Raw genomic sequence first — 17,007 nt, forward strand, 5'->3', positions numbered from 1 at the left:
GTCTAGCATATTTATAGGTTAATGTATTGTTTATTCTGTTTTTATTTTATTTTGTAGATACAGTATATATATACCCTGTATATTTTTTAAATGTATATTTTTTATCTTGTAAATAAGCACATTATTTAAAAGGATTACCTTATACTTATTATTGGTAAAGGGTTTTTTTTTTTTTTTTAAACTTACGGCAGCTTTCACTTATACTCATTTGGTTTTGATATTCAATATCCACTTTTAGCATGGAGTGGGGTTTGACATAGTAAAAAAAATAAAGGTTTTACCCACAGGAGTTTCTAGCTGTCATTTTTCAAGTACAAACTTAAAATGATTCTGGTTATTCGAGGAAAAATGTTTGAGCAAGATATCCAAATATTTTTTAAGATGTCATTTAGGGACATGTACATTCTCACAGCATAGTATAAGAAAACTGGTTAAAGGTCAACTTCATTTAAAATGAAGTTGTTTTTCAAAGCTTTCCAGCTGCGTGGCAGCCACCTACCAAAATACTTAACCTTAGCCCCATTTACTCCAATGCCTCGAGCCATATACTCCTCTGAATGGCTGTGTGCCAAGAAAGTACAGACCAGCAACAGGAATGAATGGGTGAGCTGTAAGCACATGGCCAGGGCTACTTTCTGCAAAGACAGAATTGTAGCAGACATGGCCAATCAGTAATGATCTCAGGAGGACTGAAGGTAAGTCCAAGGATTCTGGATTTTCTTTACTGGAAATGGCCTCATTTGCTTTTTGGATATTGCAATAATTTTGCACACAATTATGATCAAGATTGCACCGAGGACTGTCACTTTGTCACATAGAACACGGTTTAATATTCCTAAGGAAGCCATTAAATTAATGGCAAAACATGTTGCGTGTTGGCTTTGGAAGTAATGAAATTAGTTAGGGGGTGACTTCAAAAGACATCTTGAAAGAGAAAATCTAGTAGAGGCAAGAAGAGAGAGATAGTAATTAAGATCAAAAGAGAGATGGAGATGGAGAGAAAAAATGTGGTAGGATAGAAAATGGAAATAATGTGGAAAGATCAGACATACCGAAGAAAGAACTGAACTTCAGAAAAACAAGGATTGTTTGTAAGAGTTAAGACAAAGTAGAAATGGAATAAAGAAAAACTCTACTATGGAAGATCGGAGATGTCCCTCCAAATTGTTATCATGGGTGCAAATATATGTAAAGAAAAGTAGAATCAATTAATTTTTTTAAGGATTGTATTGTAAATATTATAACGATTACATTTTAGTGATTCTAATAGAGCTGACATACAAATCAGTAATGTATATTTTATATCACTTACACTTATTCTGTAATTTAATAAAACCCCAAAGTACAGAGTAAAATAGTGGGTGAAAAATAAACCTGATAGATGGAACCTGAGAGAACCTAATAGATAGCACAATAAGTAAATTCTAGCTCAGTAACCATCTTTGGTATACAACTTCAACACTGAATTGTACCTGAAAAAAAGATCTGATATGTGGTTTCCTGTTGAAAAGCTACCACTTACCCTATTTTCCAGGATGGCCTTGTTGTTGTTTCCCAAAGCCAGTTCCGTCACTCCTCGGAGGAATTCTGGGTTTCCACCTACTGGCAAATCTTCATAATTTCGTGTCGGATCATTGAGTATCTGCAAGTATACCTTTTTCACTGGCAAAGGAACCCATGGCAGACCATCATCAGACAAAAACACTGTGGAACAAAAGGGATCACTTAACAGATACTGATCATTCTGTGCACAAGAGTGTAGCACAGGTGAAGGTATTGCATAGGTCAACTGTACACAGATGCTACTAGAAAATGTCCACAAAATGATCACAAATGACTAGTAATATTCAGGATATATATTCTATACTATATATGTATCTCATGTTGCATTGTGTGGCAGGATTAAGGAAGGACAATGAGTATGTGTCGCCTAGGTTTCTCAAATAAACATGGTGAGGGTCTCCAGGAGAAAACAAACTTTTTGTTTTCTCTGATTATTATGTTTTTTTTGGACCCTGGAGCCAATAGGCTTTGTAATGCTTTAGGTGGGATAAAGTCTCAATTTCTAGTTCCACGTCTTACCTGGTAGCTAGTCCCATTATTTGTACTAGCTGTCCCCAGGCCTTTATACGTATATGCAAGCTGACTGATGCTTTGTTTCACTCTGGCTCCCAACTGTCGGTCGAGGATTTAGGGGGACTGTCCCTGATTTTGAACAAAGTCCCTCTGTCCCTCTTTCCTCCCCATTTGTCCCTCACTTTGGTCTGATTTATATATAAAATTCACTTTTTATCTTTCAAAAAGTATTTCCAAGTGCTAAATCTTTCATCCAATTTCTAAAGTTATGCATATGAAAAATTCAAAAGTCAGCATAAAAAGGAATAGCAGTGGTTAAAATATAAATAAAACAATTGTGGGTTTAAAGTTGTTGTAAAGCCACTGTGTGATATTCCTACAATCCCCTGTGTTACAATAAATGATGTGCCCAGCATGTGTGTTTTTAAAAAAATATGCCCCTGTATATCTTTTTTTCGTGACTGCTCGCCGTTCTCCTCCCCCGGTTTGATACCTACAGTGGGCAGGGCTGAGAATCCTCTGCTAATGCTAGTCAGGAGGAGGGGAGGAGAGAGGGGCGCCATGAAATAAGATAGCATATTTTTTTTATGAAAACACATACACAGGGCGCATCACTTGATGTAAACAGTTGATTGCAGCAATATCACACAGTTATTTAGCAGCAGGAGGGGAGGAGTGGGGAGCAGATCTAAGCTGACAGACTGGGGAATAGGTGGTGGGGAGAAAGAGGGAGCAAGGAGAGATGGAGAGCGGGATGATGGAGGCACGCAAACTCACAATGGTATAAGGGGCTTAGCGGGGGGGCACCAAACAGGATCAGACAGGTATTGTAGATGATAGAAAGAGCCAAATGACACAGCACAAGCACTATAACATGCGCTAAAGGAACAGGATCTTTTTTTTTTTTTTTTTTTGCTTTACCCCCACTTTAACTAATCTTTTTGTTTGTACAATTTTCATTTAAGGGGCGTTGCAGGGGGTTGTCCTATGCCTACGTACATAGGTGCCCCTCGTTCCCATCTCAAAAAGTTGGGAGGTATGTGCTCTGGCAGTCTGCAGACTCAGAAAAGTCTGAGTGCAGATAAAAAAGGTACAAGTGCTGCCTGTTTGTGTTTGAAAACCCAATAGGGGGCACCCGATTAGTCGGAAACGGACCCAAGATAATGTAGTAGCTCAGAAGAGCAGATATTTTGTGTTTATACTTGTGGACTTTATACTATGTGCACTGGTGTTTGCAGGGCTGGATTAAGAACATCATGGGCCTGGTGCTGAGGATTTTGTTGGTTCAGGGCTTCAGGTATGAATGAACACAGTCTGTAAACGGTAAGAATCAGTACCCAGAGAGCAGGGGGAATATGATGGACAGTCTGGGGTGAATGGTGCAGGGGGTGGGGGCAATTATGAGCACTGATCTCCCTCTATGGCTCACAAAGGAAGCAGCTGAAAGTTGCAGGAGGGAGAAGAGGGGAAGCAGCTTTCAGCTGCTTCATAGAGAGTCAAAGAGGGTGATTGGTGCTTGTATTTGCCCTTACCACCGCACCCATGAACCTCCCACTGTCATATTTCCCCTGCTGCAGAATGTGGCCCTCCTACTGGCCCTGAGCCGAACAATCAGTCTGCCCCTACTGGGCCTATATTAAAGTAGGGGCCTGGAGCTGCAGCTCCAATAGCCCCTACGTTAATCTGGCCCTGGGTGTTTGTTTGCTGCCTTGCTGAAAGAAAAAGTGCAGAAAAACTTGCTTGGACTGTTCCCGAGTATCCCTTGCTGCAAATGGCAGTTGAGCAAGACCCATGTATATGCACACAGTCCAAACAGATGTCACTGCATACCTTACTGAAACAGGCATGGGTGTTCTAAGGGAATGTAGACAAACACATGTTGATTGAGGCACACACAGGAGCAAAATATCAAATGAAGTATTTTATTGTGGACACTTAATAAAATGCCTCATTGGTATTTTTTTTTAATATTGTCATGCAGAATCATGGAGAATCCTGGTCATAATTTGTGTGTTTATCTAGATAAATTCGCGTGCATATTTGAGAAAGTTCGCGGATGGCGTTCGCGAACCGCCCCGTCCGATGTTCGTCCATCGCTATACACTATATTACCAAAAATATTGCCTGCCTTTACACGCACATGAACTTCAATGGCATCTCAGTCTTAGTCCGTAGAGTGCAATTTTGACTTGGCCCACCCTTTGCAGCTATAACAGCTTCAACTCTTCTGGGAAGGCTGTCTACAAGGTTTCAGAGTGTGTCTATGGGAATGTTTGACCATTCTTCCATAAGCGTATTTGTGAGGTCAGGCACTGATGTGGACAAGAAGGCCTGGCTCACAGTCCCCGCTCTAATTCATCCTAAAGGTGTTCTATCAGGTTTAGGTTAGAACTCTGTGCAGGCCAGTCAAGTTCCTCCATCCCAAACTCGCTCTTCTATATCTTTACAGACCTTGCTTTGTGCACTGGTGCACAGTCATGTTGGAACATTAAAGGGCAATCCCCAAACCTTTTCTAAAAAGTTGGGAGCATGAAATTGTCCAAAATGTCTTGGTATGCTGACACCTTAAGAGTTCCCTTTACTGGAACTAAGGGGCCAAGCCCAACTCCTGAAAAGCAACCCCACACCACAATCCCCCCTCCACCAAAAGATTTAGACCAGTGCACAAAGCAAGGTCCATAAAGACATGGATGAGCAAGTTTGAGGTGGAGGAACTTTGAATAATTATTTATGATATAAATAATTATAATAATATTTTTAATTATAAATAATAATTTGGGTATTTGAATAATTTAAAAAAATCTATTAGCTGAATAACAAAGCTATTCACTCATGACTATAGTTTAAATCCTTGTCTGATTGTCTTTTTCATTCTAAAGAAATATGCAATGTTCTGAATAATTGCACCCATGAACAGCTCAGTTTTCGAAGAGTGGACCTACAGACAAAAGTTTGAGAATGTGAATGTGAAAAGGCATCTGTCTTTTTTTTTTTTTTCCATTTCTTTTTATTTGTATCCCTGATGAATAAATTAACACGTGCTATATTGTTTGGAAGCACAATGCTTTTGTAATGCTAATGTACGGTTGAAGAAAAAAAAAAAATAGAAGATCTCAGTCATGCTCAATGTTCTATCCTGCTTTATGCAACTATGTACACATATCGTAGTTAAAGAGCTCTATTTTCTTGCAGGTTCTTGCAGTCAGATCTGAGGGAGTGGATTCAGTTCCAAATAGATGTGCTACCTAATTCTTTATGTACTGTCCACACTATTTTCCTGGATGCTCTCTAGGTGCTGTAGCTTGTTCTAATTGACAAGATACTGTAAACTGGAATGTTGTTTGTCTTCAACTCAATCCAGACCAGAGTACATGTGTCTTTATAGGACTGTTGTAAGTACAACCAGAGTTCCATTTAGGTATTGATATAGGCACAGTGCCTAGAACATAAAACAAGTGTAGGGACAATGTGTAAAGCAAATATACAAGTAATTAAAGAATATGGGAAAAGATTGTGAATCAATTTAATGCAACTCTGTAATCAGAGTCTGGAAATACCAATAGTTACATATGCAGTGCAGCTAACCTGGGAAGGAGGGATGTCACTCTATTAGCATGCCCCAGAATGAAGTATGATATTGTGGCATTAGGAGCAGTGTTGCTAACATCCCACAGTATCTTTTACTAAAAAAACATGGAAAATTTATTTTTTTTTTTTTTTTCAATAAAAGCTTTATTGAGAAAATTAGTCAACAGTAACAAATAATGATGTAAACAGTATGGTAGCATATCAGCATAAAATATTTAGACGTTTCAGTACATAATAATTGAGGAATATGTAATATTAGCGTTGTACACTGACAAGTCTAGTACAGACAACAAGTAGGCAACCAACGTGACCAGTAATGGTGTAGATTGGTAAGGACCACTACACCAGGAGGCCTAGAAGGCCAGAAGGAAGGAAGAAAGAGAGAAGAAGAGGTAAGGATTGAAGAGAGAAGGAGTAAGATGGGTGAGAGTGAGGAGATGATAAGAGCAGGTAAGAGGGTCGGGGGTTCTAATCAAAGTAATCTTGTAAAGTCATAGCAAAATTGCAATCTTTAGCTTATATGATCAATAAGCAAAGTGACAGTGGATCAAACTACAGTGAGGTCAAGTGTTAGATCCGATTAGTGTGGAATCATTGTGCGGAAATCAGCAGACAGTGTAAAAATCACCCAAGGTCTCCACATTTCATGAAAGGCAGCATCTGATTCTTTTCTAATAGCAACGGTCTCTTCCATATCATGTATAAGTTTTACCTTATCAGCCCAATCTTTGGCAGAAGGGGTGTTTTGTGTGTTCCATTGAATGGGTATTACCGCTTTGGCAGCATTTAGTAGATGCCTAACCAAGGAGTGTTTATATTGTTTATATGAGAGGCTGTTTACATGGAGTAGGCAACAGGCAGCATCAAGGACTATAGAAGTGCCAGTTATATGTTTAATAAGATCTATGATCCTGTTCCAAAAGGGTTTAATCAAATCACAAGACCACCAAAGATGTGCAAACGTGCCTTTTTGTTTCAGGCATCTCCAGCAGCGATCGGAACGATGCGGGGACCAAGTTTGTAGCTTCACCGGGGTGATATACCACTGTGCCAAGATTTTAAAGGATGTTTCTTGAATTTTCGTGCTCAGTGAGCATTTGTGCGTAAAAACGCACGCTTTTTCCCATTTTTTGTCTGAAATTGAGCAATTTAACTCTTTTTCCCACATTATTTTATATTTGTCTGGAGTCTGTGTCAGATTGCACATAATCCATTTGTATGCTTGTGAAGTGGTTTTGTAACAAGGTAACTGGTCCCCACAAAGTTTTTCGAAAGCCGTAAGAGGTTTTGTTAGAGCAAGTCTATTTTTGTGGTTTCGTATGAAGTCATGGATTTGGAGGTATTTCCAAAAAGAAATTTTGTTGTCCACAGGTCTACTTCTATTAAACTCCTCAAAAGATAGTACCTTATTTCCTTGAAAGCAATCTTTAACCCGTAAAATGGAATCTGATATGGGGGCCTCTGAATTTTTATAATTAAAGTCTGCGCCAGGTGGGAAATCTGGGTTGCCAATAATTGGCGTCATGGGGCCTGGACTCGTGGCTAGTTGGTGTCTGTTAGCTAATCCATTGAAGATTGATAGCGTGTTAAATATTAGTGGGTGATGCTTGACCTCGACAGGGTAATTAGAGGGGTCCGACCAGATCAGGTTTTGGGTTGGAAATTTCGAGCACTTCCTTTCTAAATCCACCCAGTCTTTTTGGTGAGCATGGCAATGCCAGTCTACTACCCTGGTAATATGAGTGGCATGGTAATATTTCATAAAGTCAGGTAAACCTAGGCCTCCGCTGGGTTTAGGTATGTGCAGTCTTTGTAATTTAATTCTGGGCTTTTTATGTGCCCATATAAACTGTCTCTGGGTATGAGCGAGGTTCTTAAAGAAAGCAACGGGAATTTTAATGGGGAGCGCATGAAACAGGTAAAGCAACCTGGGTAGTATAACCATTTTTAATATTGCGGCTCTTCCGAACCAGGAAAAATTTTTAGAATTCCAGTTGTGTAGATCTCCCTTAATTTTCCTCAAAAGTGGTTCAAAATTCGCACCATAGAGGGACTCAATATGGGGGGTGAGCTTAATACCTAAGTATTTAAGGGATCTGGGTTCCCACTTATAAGGACAATTACTTTGAGTCATTTTTTTTAATTTATCGGACAGAGAAATATCCATGGCTTCCGATTTTGAGTGGTTAACCTTGAAATTGGACAAATAGCGAAAATCTCGAAATTTGAGGTTCAAATTAGGTATAGAAATATGGGGTTGGGTAATGTAGAATAGTAGGTCATCCGCATAAGCTGATACCTTATAATCTCTACCTCTAATTTGGAAACCATGAATCGCCGGTTCGGCATTTACATGTCTGATCAGGGGTTCTAGGGCTAAGATAAAGAGGATCGGAGAAAGAGGACATCCCTGTCTCGTCCCATTGTGCAGGTGTATGGGAGATGAAAGGATGTTATTAACTTTGACCTTTGCAATTGGGTCAGTGTATAGAGATCCGATCCAATTCATCATGTTATTGCCCAAACCTATGTGCTCACAAGTGGCCAACAGGTAGTCCCAGGCCACCCTGTCAAAGGCTTTTTCGGCATCTGTGGATAAAATAAGGCCTTCCAGTCCACCTCTACGAGTTTCATGGATCAGGTTGAGGGATTTTATAATATTGTCTCTAGCCTCGCGGCCAGGCATAAAGCCTACCTGTTCAGGTCCGATGATAAGGTGCAGTAGGGGTCTTAATCTGTTGGCTAGAATTTTCGCTAAAAGCTTTACGTCAATATTTAAAAGTGAGATGGGTCTGAAGTTGGCGCAATCCGTTGGGTCTTTGTCCTTTTTTGGGATGACTGTTATATGTGCGGTGAGGAAATCTGCGGATGGTTTGGTTTGCTTAGAGAGGATGTTTAGTGCGTCAGTAAGGGGGGTCACTAACGTTGTGTCGAATGTTTTATAATACTGGGACTGGAAAATTTACTGACGGAGCACTTTGTTTTTCTGACAACCTGAAAAAACTAAGACAGTTGATATTTAAACATTAGAAACACAATATGGAAACACTGACAATACCCATAACAAGTAATTTGCCTGGTTTACACTTAAAAAGTCAACACAGCATGACAAATTCATCCCCCGATATTTACAGACAGTTGTGAAAAATCACAACAAATTGTCTGCAAATTATTGATGGTTGGCAACCCTGATTAGGATGCCTAGTTTCAAGTTCCAACAAAGTTTACCCCTGAAGTAAGATGGATAAGAACTTGCTTATCAGAAAAATGGTTAGAATTTGTTGCTGCTATACAAAATAATTAAAATGAAATACAACCACTGAATGAAAATTAACTCTTCATATATAATCTACTTCTCATTATCTATATTGTAATATGCACTGTATGCAGCCCAGTGCCGGGCTAACTGCTGCTGGACAGTAATAGACCTGAATCCCATAGACCTGAAAGGGACATACCTGTAGTGCAAGAGCAACACTTCATTGACGTCTATGGGATATTAGCGTGCAAGCATGGGCCGCCAGGCACTAGATTTGTACCAGCTAGACAAACAGTGCAGGAGCTCACAGCCATTGGAGAGAACAAATGTTAGTGTTTTGAGGAGGCTAGGTGGTTTTTTTAACAGTTTAAAATATATAACCAAAATTAAAGATTTTTAGTAGTTAAAGTGGTTGTAAAGGCAGAAGGTTTTTTATCTAAATGCATTCTATGCATTAAGATAAAAAAAAAAAACCTTCTGTGTGCAGCAGCCCCCCCCCCCCCCCGATGCTTACCTGAGCCCCATCTCGATCCAGGGATGTCCACGACTGTCTCAGCTGTCCGGGACTCCCGTCCTCATTGGCTAAGACACAGCCGCAGCTCCGTGTCTGAATGGATACACGGAGCTGTGATTCGGCTCAGATGCCCCCATAGCAAGTTGCTTGCTGTGGGGGCACTCAAAGGGAGGGAGGGGGCCAGGAGAGCCAAAGAGGGACCCGAGAAGAGGAGGATCAGGGCTGCTCTGTGAAAAATCACTGCACAGAGGAGGCATGTATAACATGTTTGTTATTTTTATTAAAAAAGAAAATAAGACTTTACAATCACTTTAAACCTTCCATTTACACAACTGATTGACACATTTAGTCCTAAACTTTGGTTAGCACAGAGGCACAACTAAAACCTTCAGGGCCCTGGTGCAAGAAACCATTAAGGGCCCCCCTGACCCCCCCCTTTCCATCTGAGCTCCGGGCTTCCAGTTCTGGGAGGGTTCCCCTGGACATCCTCCCAAAATCCTGCCTCCCACGTGCCCCCTGGGGCGCGCATCTAGCATGCTCCTCTGTGACTGCTGTGTTCTTCGGACAATCAGAGTGGGCCTTTACCATGTGATCAGCTGATCCCAGGTAAACAGACTTGTCGGTTATCGGCACTCCTTTCTTCCCATGCTGTGTCTGTGTGAGGAAAGGAGAGCCGTTAAACAGCAAGACTGTCAGTACATTGTTTACACTGATGAGCTGAGAGTGTCTCTCTCACACCGCTCAGACTCAGTACCTGTACTGACAGTCCCTCCTACCTACCACAGATAGAAGACAGCCGATCTTCTCCTCCCGCCCCTCTGTGTGCACAGCAGGAAGGGTGAAGCTCAGCAGCTGAATGTGATCATTCACACTTACTGCGGTGCACACAGGAAAGGGACGGGAGGAGAGGATCAGCGGTCTCCTATCCGTGTAAGGTAGGAGGGACTATCAGAACAGGCTCTGTGCCACTGACAGAACTGGTGGGCAGGGGCAGCCCCCTCCTCTCGCAGTGACCGCCCCCTCCCCTTGCAGTGACAGAACGGGTGGGCGGAGGCGAGTCCCCTCCTCTCACAGTGACATAACGGTGGGCACCCCCACAGTCGTGGAACTCCAGGGCCCAGTTGCAAGTGTGACTGCTGTGACCCTGGTAGTTCCGCCTCTGGGTTAGCACTTCTGCCTAGCAGCACTAGGATCGTGGATTTGAATCCCAACCATGGTGCTACTTACATGGAGTTTGCATTGGTTTCCTCCCACACTCCAAAGACATACTGGTAGTTTAATCGGCTCCTGTCTAAACTGGCCACATTAATGTGTATGTATGCATGTGAGATAGGAACTTTAGATTGTAAGCTCCTTTTGAGCAGGGACTGATGTGAATGTATAATTTATAATATGTAAAGTGTTGTGTAAATTGATGGCACTATATAAATACCTTGAATAAATAAATAAAAATAAATAAACCTTTTTGCCCCAGAAATATCTTCCTCCGGTTTCTGTCCTTGAGAAAAGCCTCTTCCTGTTGTTCATCTCCCAACTTCGAAGCTTTTGGAACGTCAATAAACACAGACAGACTTGTCATCTTTCTTCACTATGCTTCTTCACTAAGCACCAGTTAGAAACCAGCTTCACTGCTGAAAAAATATATAAATTTGCTACATTAGTTAGTTTGACAATTACTCTAAAATTGGGGTTTATGTAAAAGGCCTAAGGCTGCTTTGCGATTTTTTGAGGTCTCTCCAGGTTACATACAAATAGCTCCCAATTATCCCTCATTCTGAGGGAATGCCTATCTTTTGGAGTCAAATTCCTCATTCTTCCTCAGTTGTCCCTCTTTTTGGTCTGATGTAAGGATCTTGATACGAAAAAATGTATTTAACTATAAAAGTGTTTTGCTGCACTAAATCTTTAATTTAACCTTTATATATTTTCTGTTTTTTTTAAACCAAAAGTATTTAAGCCAAAATAAAGGAAAAGCAGGGATAAGAAAAACTGGGTTGAATCATTTTTTATGCATTATTCTTTGTGGTCCGTGTGGCAAGGAAGTGTAATTCACATACTGTATATTCTTCGTCCAATAATGCATCCCTTTTCCCATCTCATATAGATGGAAGGTATGACATTGTAGGCAAAGCAGATCAAAGCAGCCCGTGCTGTGTTTTACATCTGAAAGCATAGCATTCATAAAATAACCTTTGCAAAAGTATTTATGGTCAAGAGCAAGAAGCAGAACTTAACTGTATCTAAGCAGCACCAAAAACGCAATTTAATTCATTTTCGTGTAGCGCCACCCCCAAAATGAGCTGCTTGGTAATTTTGGGTTTTCTATTCTGTGCCTTAACCCGAAAGAACAATCCCAGCCCATCTGACATACCTGGTTAAATAAAACCACTGCAAACCCAATTGCAAAGGACACTGGACTTGTAACAAAATAAAAGAATATTTTACTATGGATTTTTAAGGCAACAACAGAAAGGAACATTAACCACTTAAGCCCCAGAAGATTTTACCCCCTTCCTGACCAGGGGGTATTTTGCGATTCGGCACTGCGTGACTTTAACGGACAATTGCGCGGTCGTGCGACGCTGTACCTAAACAAATTTGGCGTCCTTTTTTTCCACAAACAGAGCTTTCTTTTGGTGGTATTTGATCACCTGTGCGATTTTTTGATCACGCGCTATAAACAAAAAAAGAGCGTCAATTTTGCAAAAATAGCAATATTTTTCACATTTTTTTATATGAAATTCCCCCAAAAAAAAAATTTCGGCCAATTTGTTTTATGCTACCTATGTTTGGTAAAAAAAAAAAAAAATCGCAAAAAGCGTATTTTGATTGGTTTGCGCAAAAGTTATCGCGTTTACTAACAAAGGGAAAGATTTTTGTAATTTTTGTTGTTTTTTTTTTTAACGTGTAATGGCGGCGATCTGCGATTTTTTTGCGGTACTGCGACATTGCGGCAGACAGATCGGACCCTTGACTGACATTTTTGACACTTTTGGGGTTACCAGTGACATTTCTACAGTAATCAGTGCTATATATATGCACTGTTACTGTAAAAATACACTGGTAGTGAAGGGGTTAACTTTATTTGGGAGGGAGGGGCTGTGTGTGTCCCTAGGGGCGTGCTTTCTACTGTGATTGGCTGTGGCTTGAGCTGTAAGGACACTGATCAACGGACCTACATAGTAGATCCGTGTGATCAGTGTTTTTACACCGAGGAGAATGACAGGTGGCTTGTTTACACAAGCCGCCTGACTTTCTCCCTCTCCCCCGCCGATCGCAAAGTGGCCGGCGGACATCGGGTCCGCCGGTCACATGCGCGGGGGGGTCCGTGACCACGCGGGAGCGAGCCTCCGGGGGCGCGCGCTCGCTCCCTAGACCCTCACAAGCTAGTGACGTAGCCCTACGTCACTTTGCCTGTGAGGGGCTGACTGCCGACATAGATCGGCGTTAGGCAGTCGGCAAGTGGTTAATGCAGATATATCTCAAACTTTTGTCTTAGCAAAAATACAAAAGATATGCAATGCAAAGGAAGGTCATAATAAATCAAACATAATAACCTGTAAGCCCTGGAAGAACCTATGAACCCAGGTATAAAAGGGAAGAGAAAGAGAAGCCCGAAGTAAAAAAACAAAAAAATAGCGAGGGGCTAACATAACTCTTCAAACAGGGGAATCAGGGATAGAGAGGGTTAATTTTATAAGATGAAGATAGGAAGGTGCACGCACAGTGATGGGAGGGACTCCAAGGGGTCTTCAAGGCAGGATTGCAAAGTTCAGGCATTGGAGACAGAACGCTGAAGAAGAAAGTTCCCATCCCTGCACTAGATCAATTCCCTTTTTATGGTTATAGCGGTATGGCGGTTGGGATCATTGGAGGCATTGTAAAATCTGCTGTGATTATCATATTTGAGACCCATCTAAGGTATGGAGTCCCATGTGGAATGCCAGTTAATGGTGGTTTACCTGGTGGGTTGAACTGTGAGGTATCTGCAAAAGAGTTGGGGTTGTCTCCGAGCTGGTGTGGTGCAGCTGGGGACCGTGTAAGTAGTTAAGCAGATACAAAGTGGATGTTTCATATTGTGTGCCTCCAAAGATCGGCAACCTTATGTTCATGGTTACTGTATTACTAATATTGTTTCTGTTTTAAGGAATGTTTTGTTATATTTGGTTGTTTGTTATTAAATGGCCGCTTTGGCCAATTTTACTCCAAAATGGTGTCCTGGTGTTTATTGTAGTTAAGTATAGCATAGTGGTTATTGTCACATTGGGTTGATTACACATGTTGTGCCTTCGTCGTGATCTTTCCGTATCAAACTGCTCTCTTAAAATCCTGATGCCATGGGCCTAGAAAGTAAATGGCAAAGTTTATGAAACAACAATCTGTAAGGAGCTAAAGAAGGGCCCAGGGTAATTGCTTTGCAATGGCTACTAGCAAAAAGGAATAACATATGCAAAGTGTTTCCTTTAAAAGCTCTCAGGTAGAGATGGGATAAAGGTGTCTGCATGCAGTGTCTTTATAGTCTCCTCCCTGGTCCAGCCTGGTATGCTGGGGGCTGTAGTTTGCTCCCTCGGGTTCAAAGTGGGGCCGCCAGTCCTGGGACTATGTGTCCCATGATGCTCCGCGCTCCCTCTTGTGATTGGTCCCCTTGTTGCAGCCAATGGGGAGGAGAACAGACCGGGCGGCTGTCCTGTCCAGCGCCACTCTCAAGGGGGAGAGGGAGTGAGAAAAGCCTGTCTGATAAGTGGCTCCATTCCCCACTGTCACTGCTCACTGTGCGGGGGTGCTCTTCCCGGTGCCGACAGTGGCAACTCGATGTGGGGGGTTGAAGAAGAGCAGGAACAGTCTTTCCCCCTCAGAACCCGCTCCTGACAGTTGCCGTCAGCGAAAACAAGCGGGGGGAATCTGCAGCACCTGCTACATTTAATATTTGAAGTAAATTCACCCACGCATCCAAGTCTTTTTTTTTTTTTACTGAGAAATTACTTTGAAAAACACCCTCCCACTCCTAGCATTTCTAGCTGCAGCCATCTGGTCAGATGATTCATGTAGCATTTAAAGTATCTACCCTTAGCTCAGGCATGCAGAAAGAAAGGTGTGCTTAGATAAAGTCCCTCCTCCAGATAAAGTTAAAAAAATAGACTCCAAAAATGTACTGTATGACATCATTTTGGCCTAAGACAGAAACCAGGAAGTAACTGAATGTCTCTCCTAGCCTATCAGAGGGAATGTAATCTGAGGTGCGCACAGCTCAGACCTTGCTTACGGCACCCACGCTGTGCCATTGTAAAGTGACATGCATGCAGGAGAGATGTAATAGTGGCCTGGCCATTCAAGCAGCCAGAGAGAGCAAACCCCACAAAAAGACCAGGTAAAGATGGAAGCGTCTGGGACCAGCTGGAGCGATGACAGTGCAGTGTTGGAAGGCTTTATTTGACAGGTAAGTTTGCCATAATGTGCTAATATGCCGCGCAAACCAACACATTATGGCATACACCACCCAGGTGTATTTTGGTAAATAAATAAAAGCTGAGTTTAAAGTGGAACTTCACTCTCCCAATAATCAACATTGATTATTTTTAATCCTCGTACTGATCAGTAAACATATAGAAAAGTACATCATATTTAGTGGTTTTATATATTTTTTTTTTTTTTTTTACAGTTACTTCCTTGTTTCCTGCCTAGGCAAATGATGTCATACATCCGGGGTGTCTTCAGAAGGGGAGGAGAGGAGGAGGGGTTTTCTCACCTCAGCACACGCTCCTGCATGCATACAGTACATGAGCTAATGATTCCAGGAAGTAAAATGCTACATGAATAATTTTCCCTTACTCAAGATGGCCACAGCCAGAAATGCTAGGGGTTGTTTTTCAAAAAAATAAAGCATGGATGCATAGATGGATGGGGGAGTTTGCTTTGAATATTAAGTAGAAAGGGAGACCCCCTTGGGGTGTGTGGGGCTTTATCGGTAACAAGTATCTTAGCCCGAAGGCAAGTACAATAATAAATTTAGTATTGTACTTGCCTTCGGGCTAAGATACTTGTTACCCATAAAGTCCCACACACCCCAAGGGGGTCTCCCTTTCTACTACATAGTCCAGGGATAATGGTAACCAAATACCCTAGGTAGTCTACACTATCCTTTGTGCTTTGAATATTAAAACTGAATTAAAAAGTGTTTTTGATTTGTGGTGCTCAGATACAGTAAAGATCAGTTTTAAAAAGAGATACAAGGGAAACTGTGCATGTATTGCAGAGATATACTGAATATGTAGGTTTTTTTTGTTCTGACATTCACTCTATTAAAAAAAAAAAAAAAAAAAAAAAAAGACTGTATAATATTGGTTTTATTTTTGGTAAGATGCTTTCTATTCTAAAAAAACGGTTTTAAAAAATTCTGTTTTTCCATGTTTTATTTTTTTTGGAAATAACCAAGTTCAAAGCAGCGGTGAAAGCTGCAGACTTTATTCCTTAGCCTCCTGCTATAGAGTAAAAACATTTGGGAAATTGGCATTATACGCCGACAATGTTTAGTGGCAATATGAAGTTAAAGAATACCAGCCATTTACAAATTAAATTAAAAATAACAAATCGACACCAAAAACCAAATGATTCAATTCAATAAAATAAGACTACTTTTAATTAAAAAGTCTACAGCTAACTATATACTTTGTTCACAAATGTTTTCCCACAGGAAAAGAACTGAAAAATCAGCGCACATAAGAGACTGCCAAAGAAATATTTAGAATGCTGCCTACCTGCCAAAAGCAGACCATTCATTCATGACGTCCATTATCAGAAAAGTTTCTAGAGCGTTCCTAAAGCTTCTGTTTTCCTAGAGATGAGAGGTAACGCAGACAAGTTTCTCATTTTTACACCCAGCACTGTACAGTAATAATAGTAGGAGATCATTCCACAACCTCACCTATCAAACAGGTTTACACTGTGCTGGTCATGTGACTATTGTGTGCACATAGCCTGTGGGCACCTGTCAGTATCCTGGGCTTTGTGTCTATAGAGTCTTATGTCCGGACAGAAACCGTTTCCTTTTTCTTGGTTGTTGGCTGGCAACAGAATCTCAATGACTCTCGTTACCAAGGCAGTCAGTCAACACAGCCTCAACTACCCGGAGTCCTCCTTCTACAAAAGAGAAAAAAGATTGGCAGATTAACCAGTTCCCCTCTAGAGCAATATTTTAATTTTTTGCAAATGTTAAAATCTGCATTTTTGGCTATAAACTTACATTATAGATTTTCTGAGGGACGATTCACACCATGAATCTCTATAGCTTCCAACGTTTTGAGATGGGAATGAGGAACACCTATCAGCACCTATTGGCAAAAGTGTGTAGGAATAGGACATGCCCCCTGCCAAGCCCCCGTAAAAGGAGAATTATACAAAAAAAAAAAAGGACTAGTTAACCACTTTAAGACCGGAAGATTTTGCTGCTTAAAGACCAGGCCCTATTTTGCAATTCGGTACTGCGTTATTTTAATAGACAATTGCGCGGTCGTGCAACTTTGTACCCAAATTAAATTGATGTCCTTTTTTTCCCACAAATAGAGCTTTCTGT

General features: G+C 41.1%; 1 protein-coding gene across 2 annotated transcripts in view; it reads right to left on the reverse strand.

Moving 5' to 3' along the window:
- The window catches only part of LOC309552440 (aspartate aminotransferase, cytoplasmic-like), a 67,051-nt gene extending 50,599 nt beyond the window's left edge, over window positions 1-16,452 (reverse strand). Inside the window, exons 1-4 of one of the 2 annotated variants that reach the window (XM_082253397.1) lie at window positions 16,360-16,452; window positions 16,193-16,269; window positions 10,899-11,068; window positions 1,523-1,704 (exon numbers count right to left, since the gene is read on the reverse strand). In XM_082253397.1, coding sequence (XP_082109523.1) covers window positions 1,523-1,704; window positions 10,899-11,016 — 300 coding nt within the window. In that variant the 5' untranslated portion in view covers window positions 11,017-11,068; window positions 16,193-16,269; window positions 16,360-16,452. Of the gene's footprint in view, window positions 1-1,522; window positions 1,705-10,898; window positions 11,069-16,192 lie in introns of both variants that reach the window. The other variant, XM_082253398.1, reaches the window with a different exon arrangement.
- Between the last annotated feature and the right edge of the window lie 555 nt (window positions 16,453-17,007).

This window comes from Pelophylax lessonae, assembly GCF_965119305.1.
Source record: "Pelophylax lessonae genome assembly, chromosome: 4".
Taxonomy (NCBI): domain Eukaryota; kingdom Metazoa; phylum Chordata; class Amphibia; order Anura; family Ranidae; genus Pelophylax; species Pelophylax lessonae.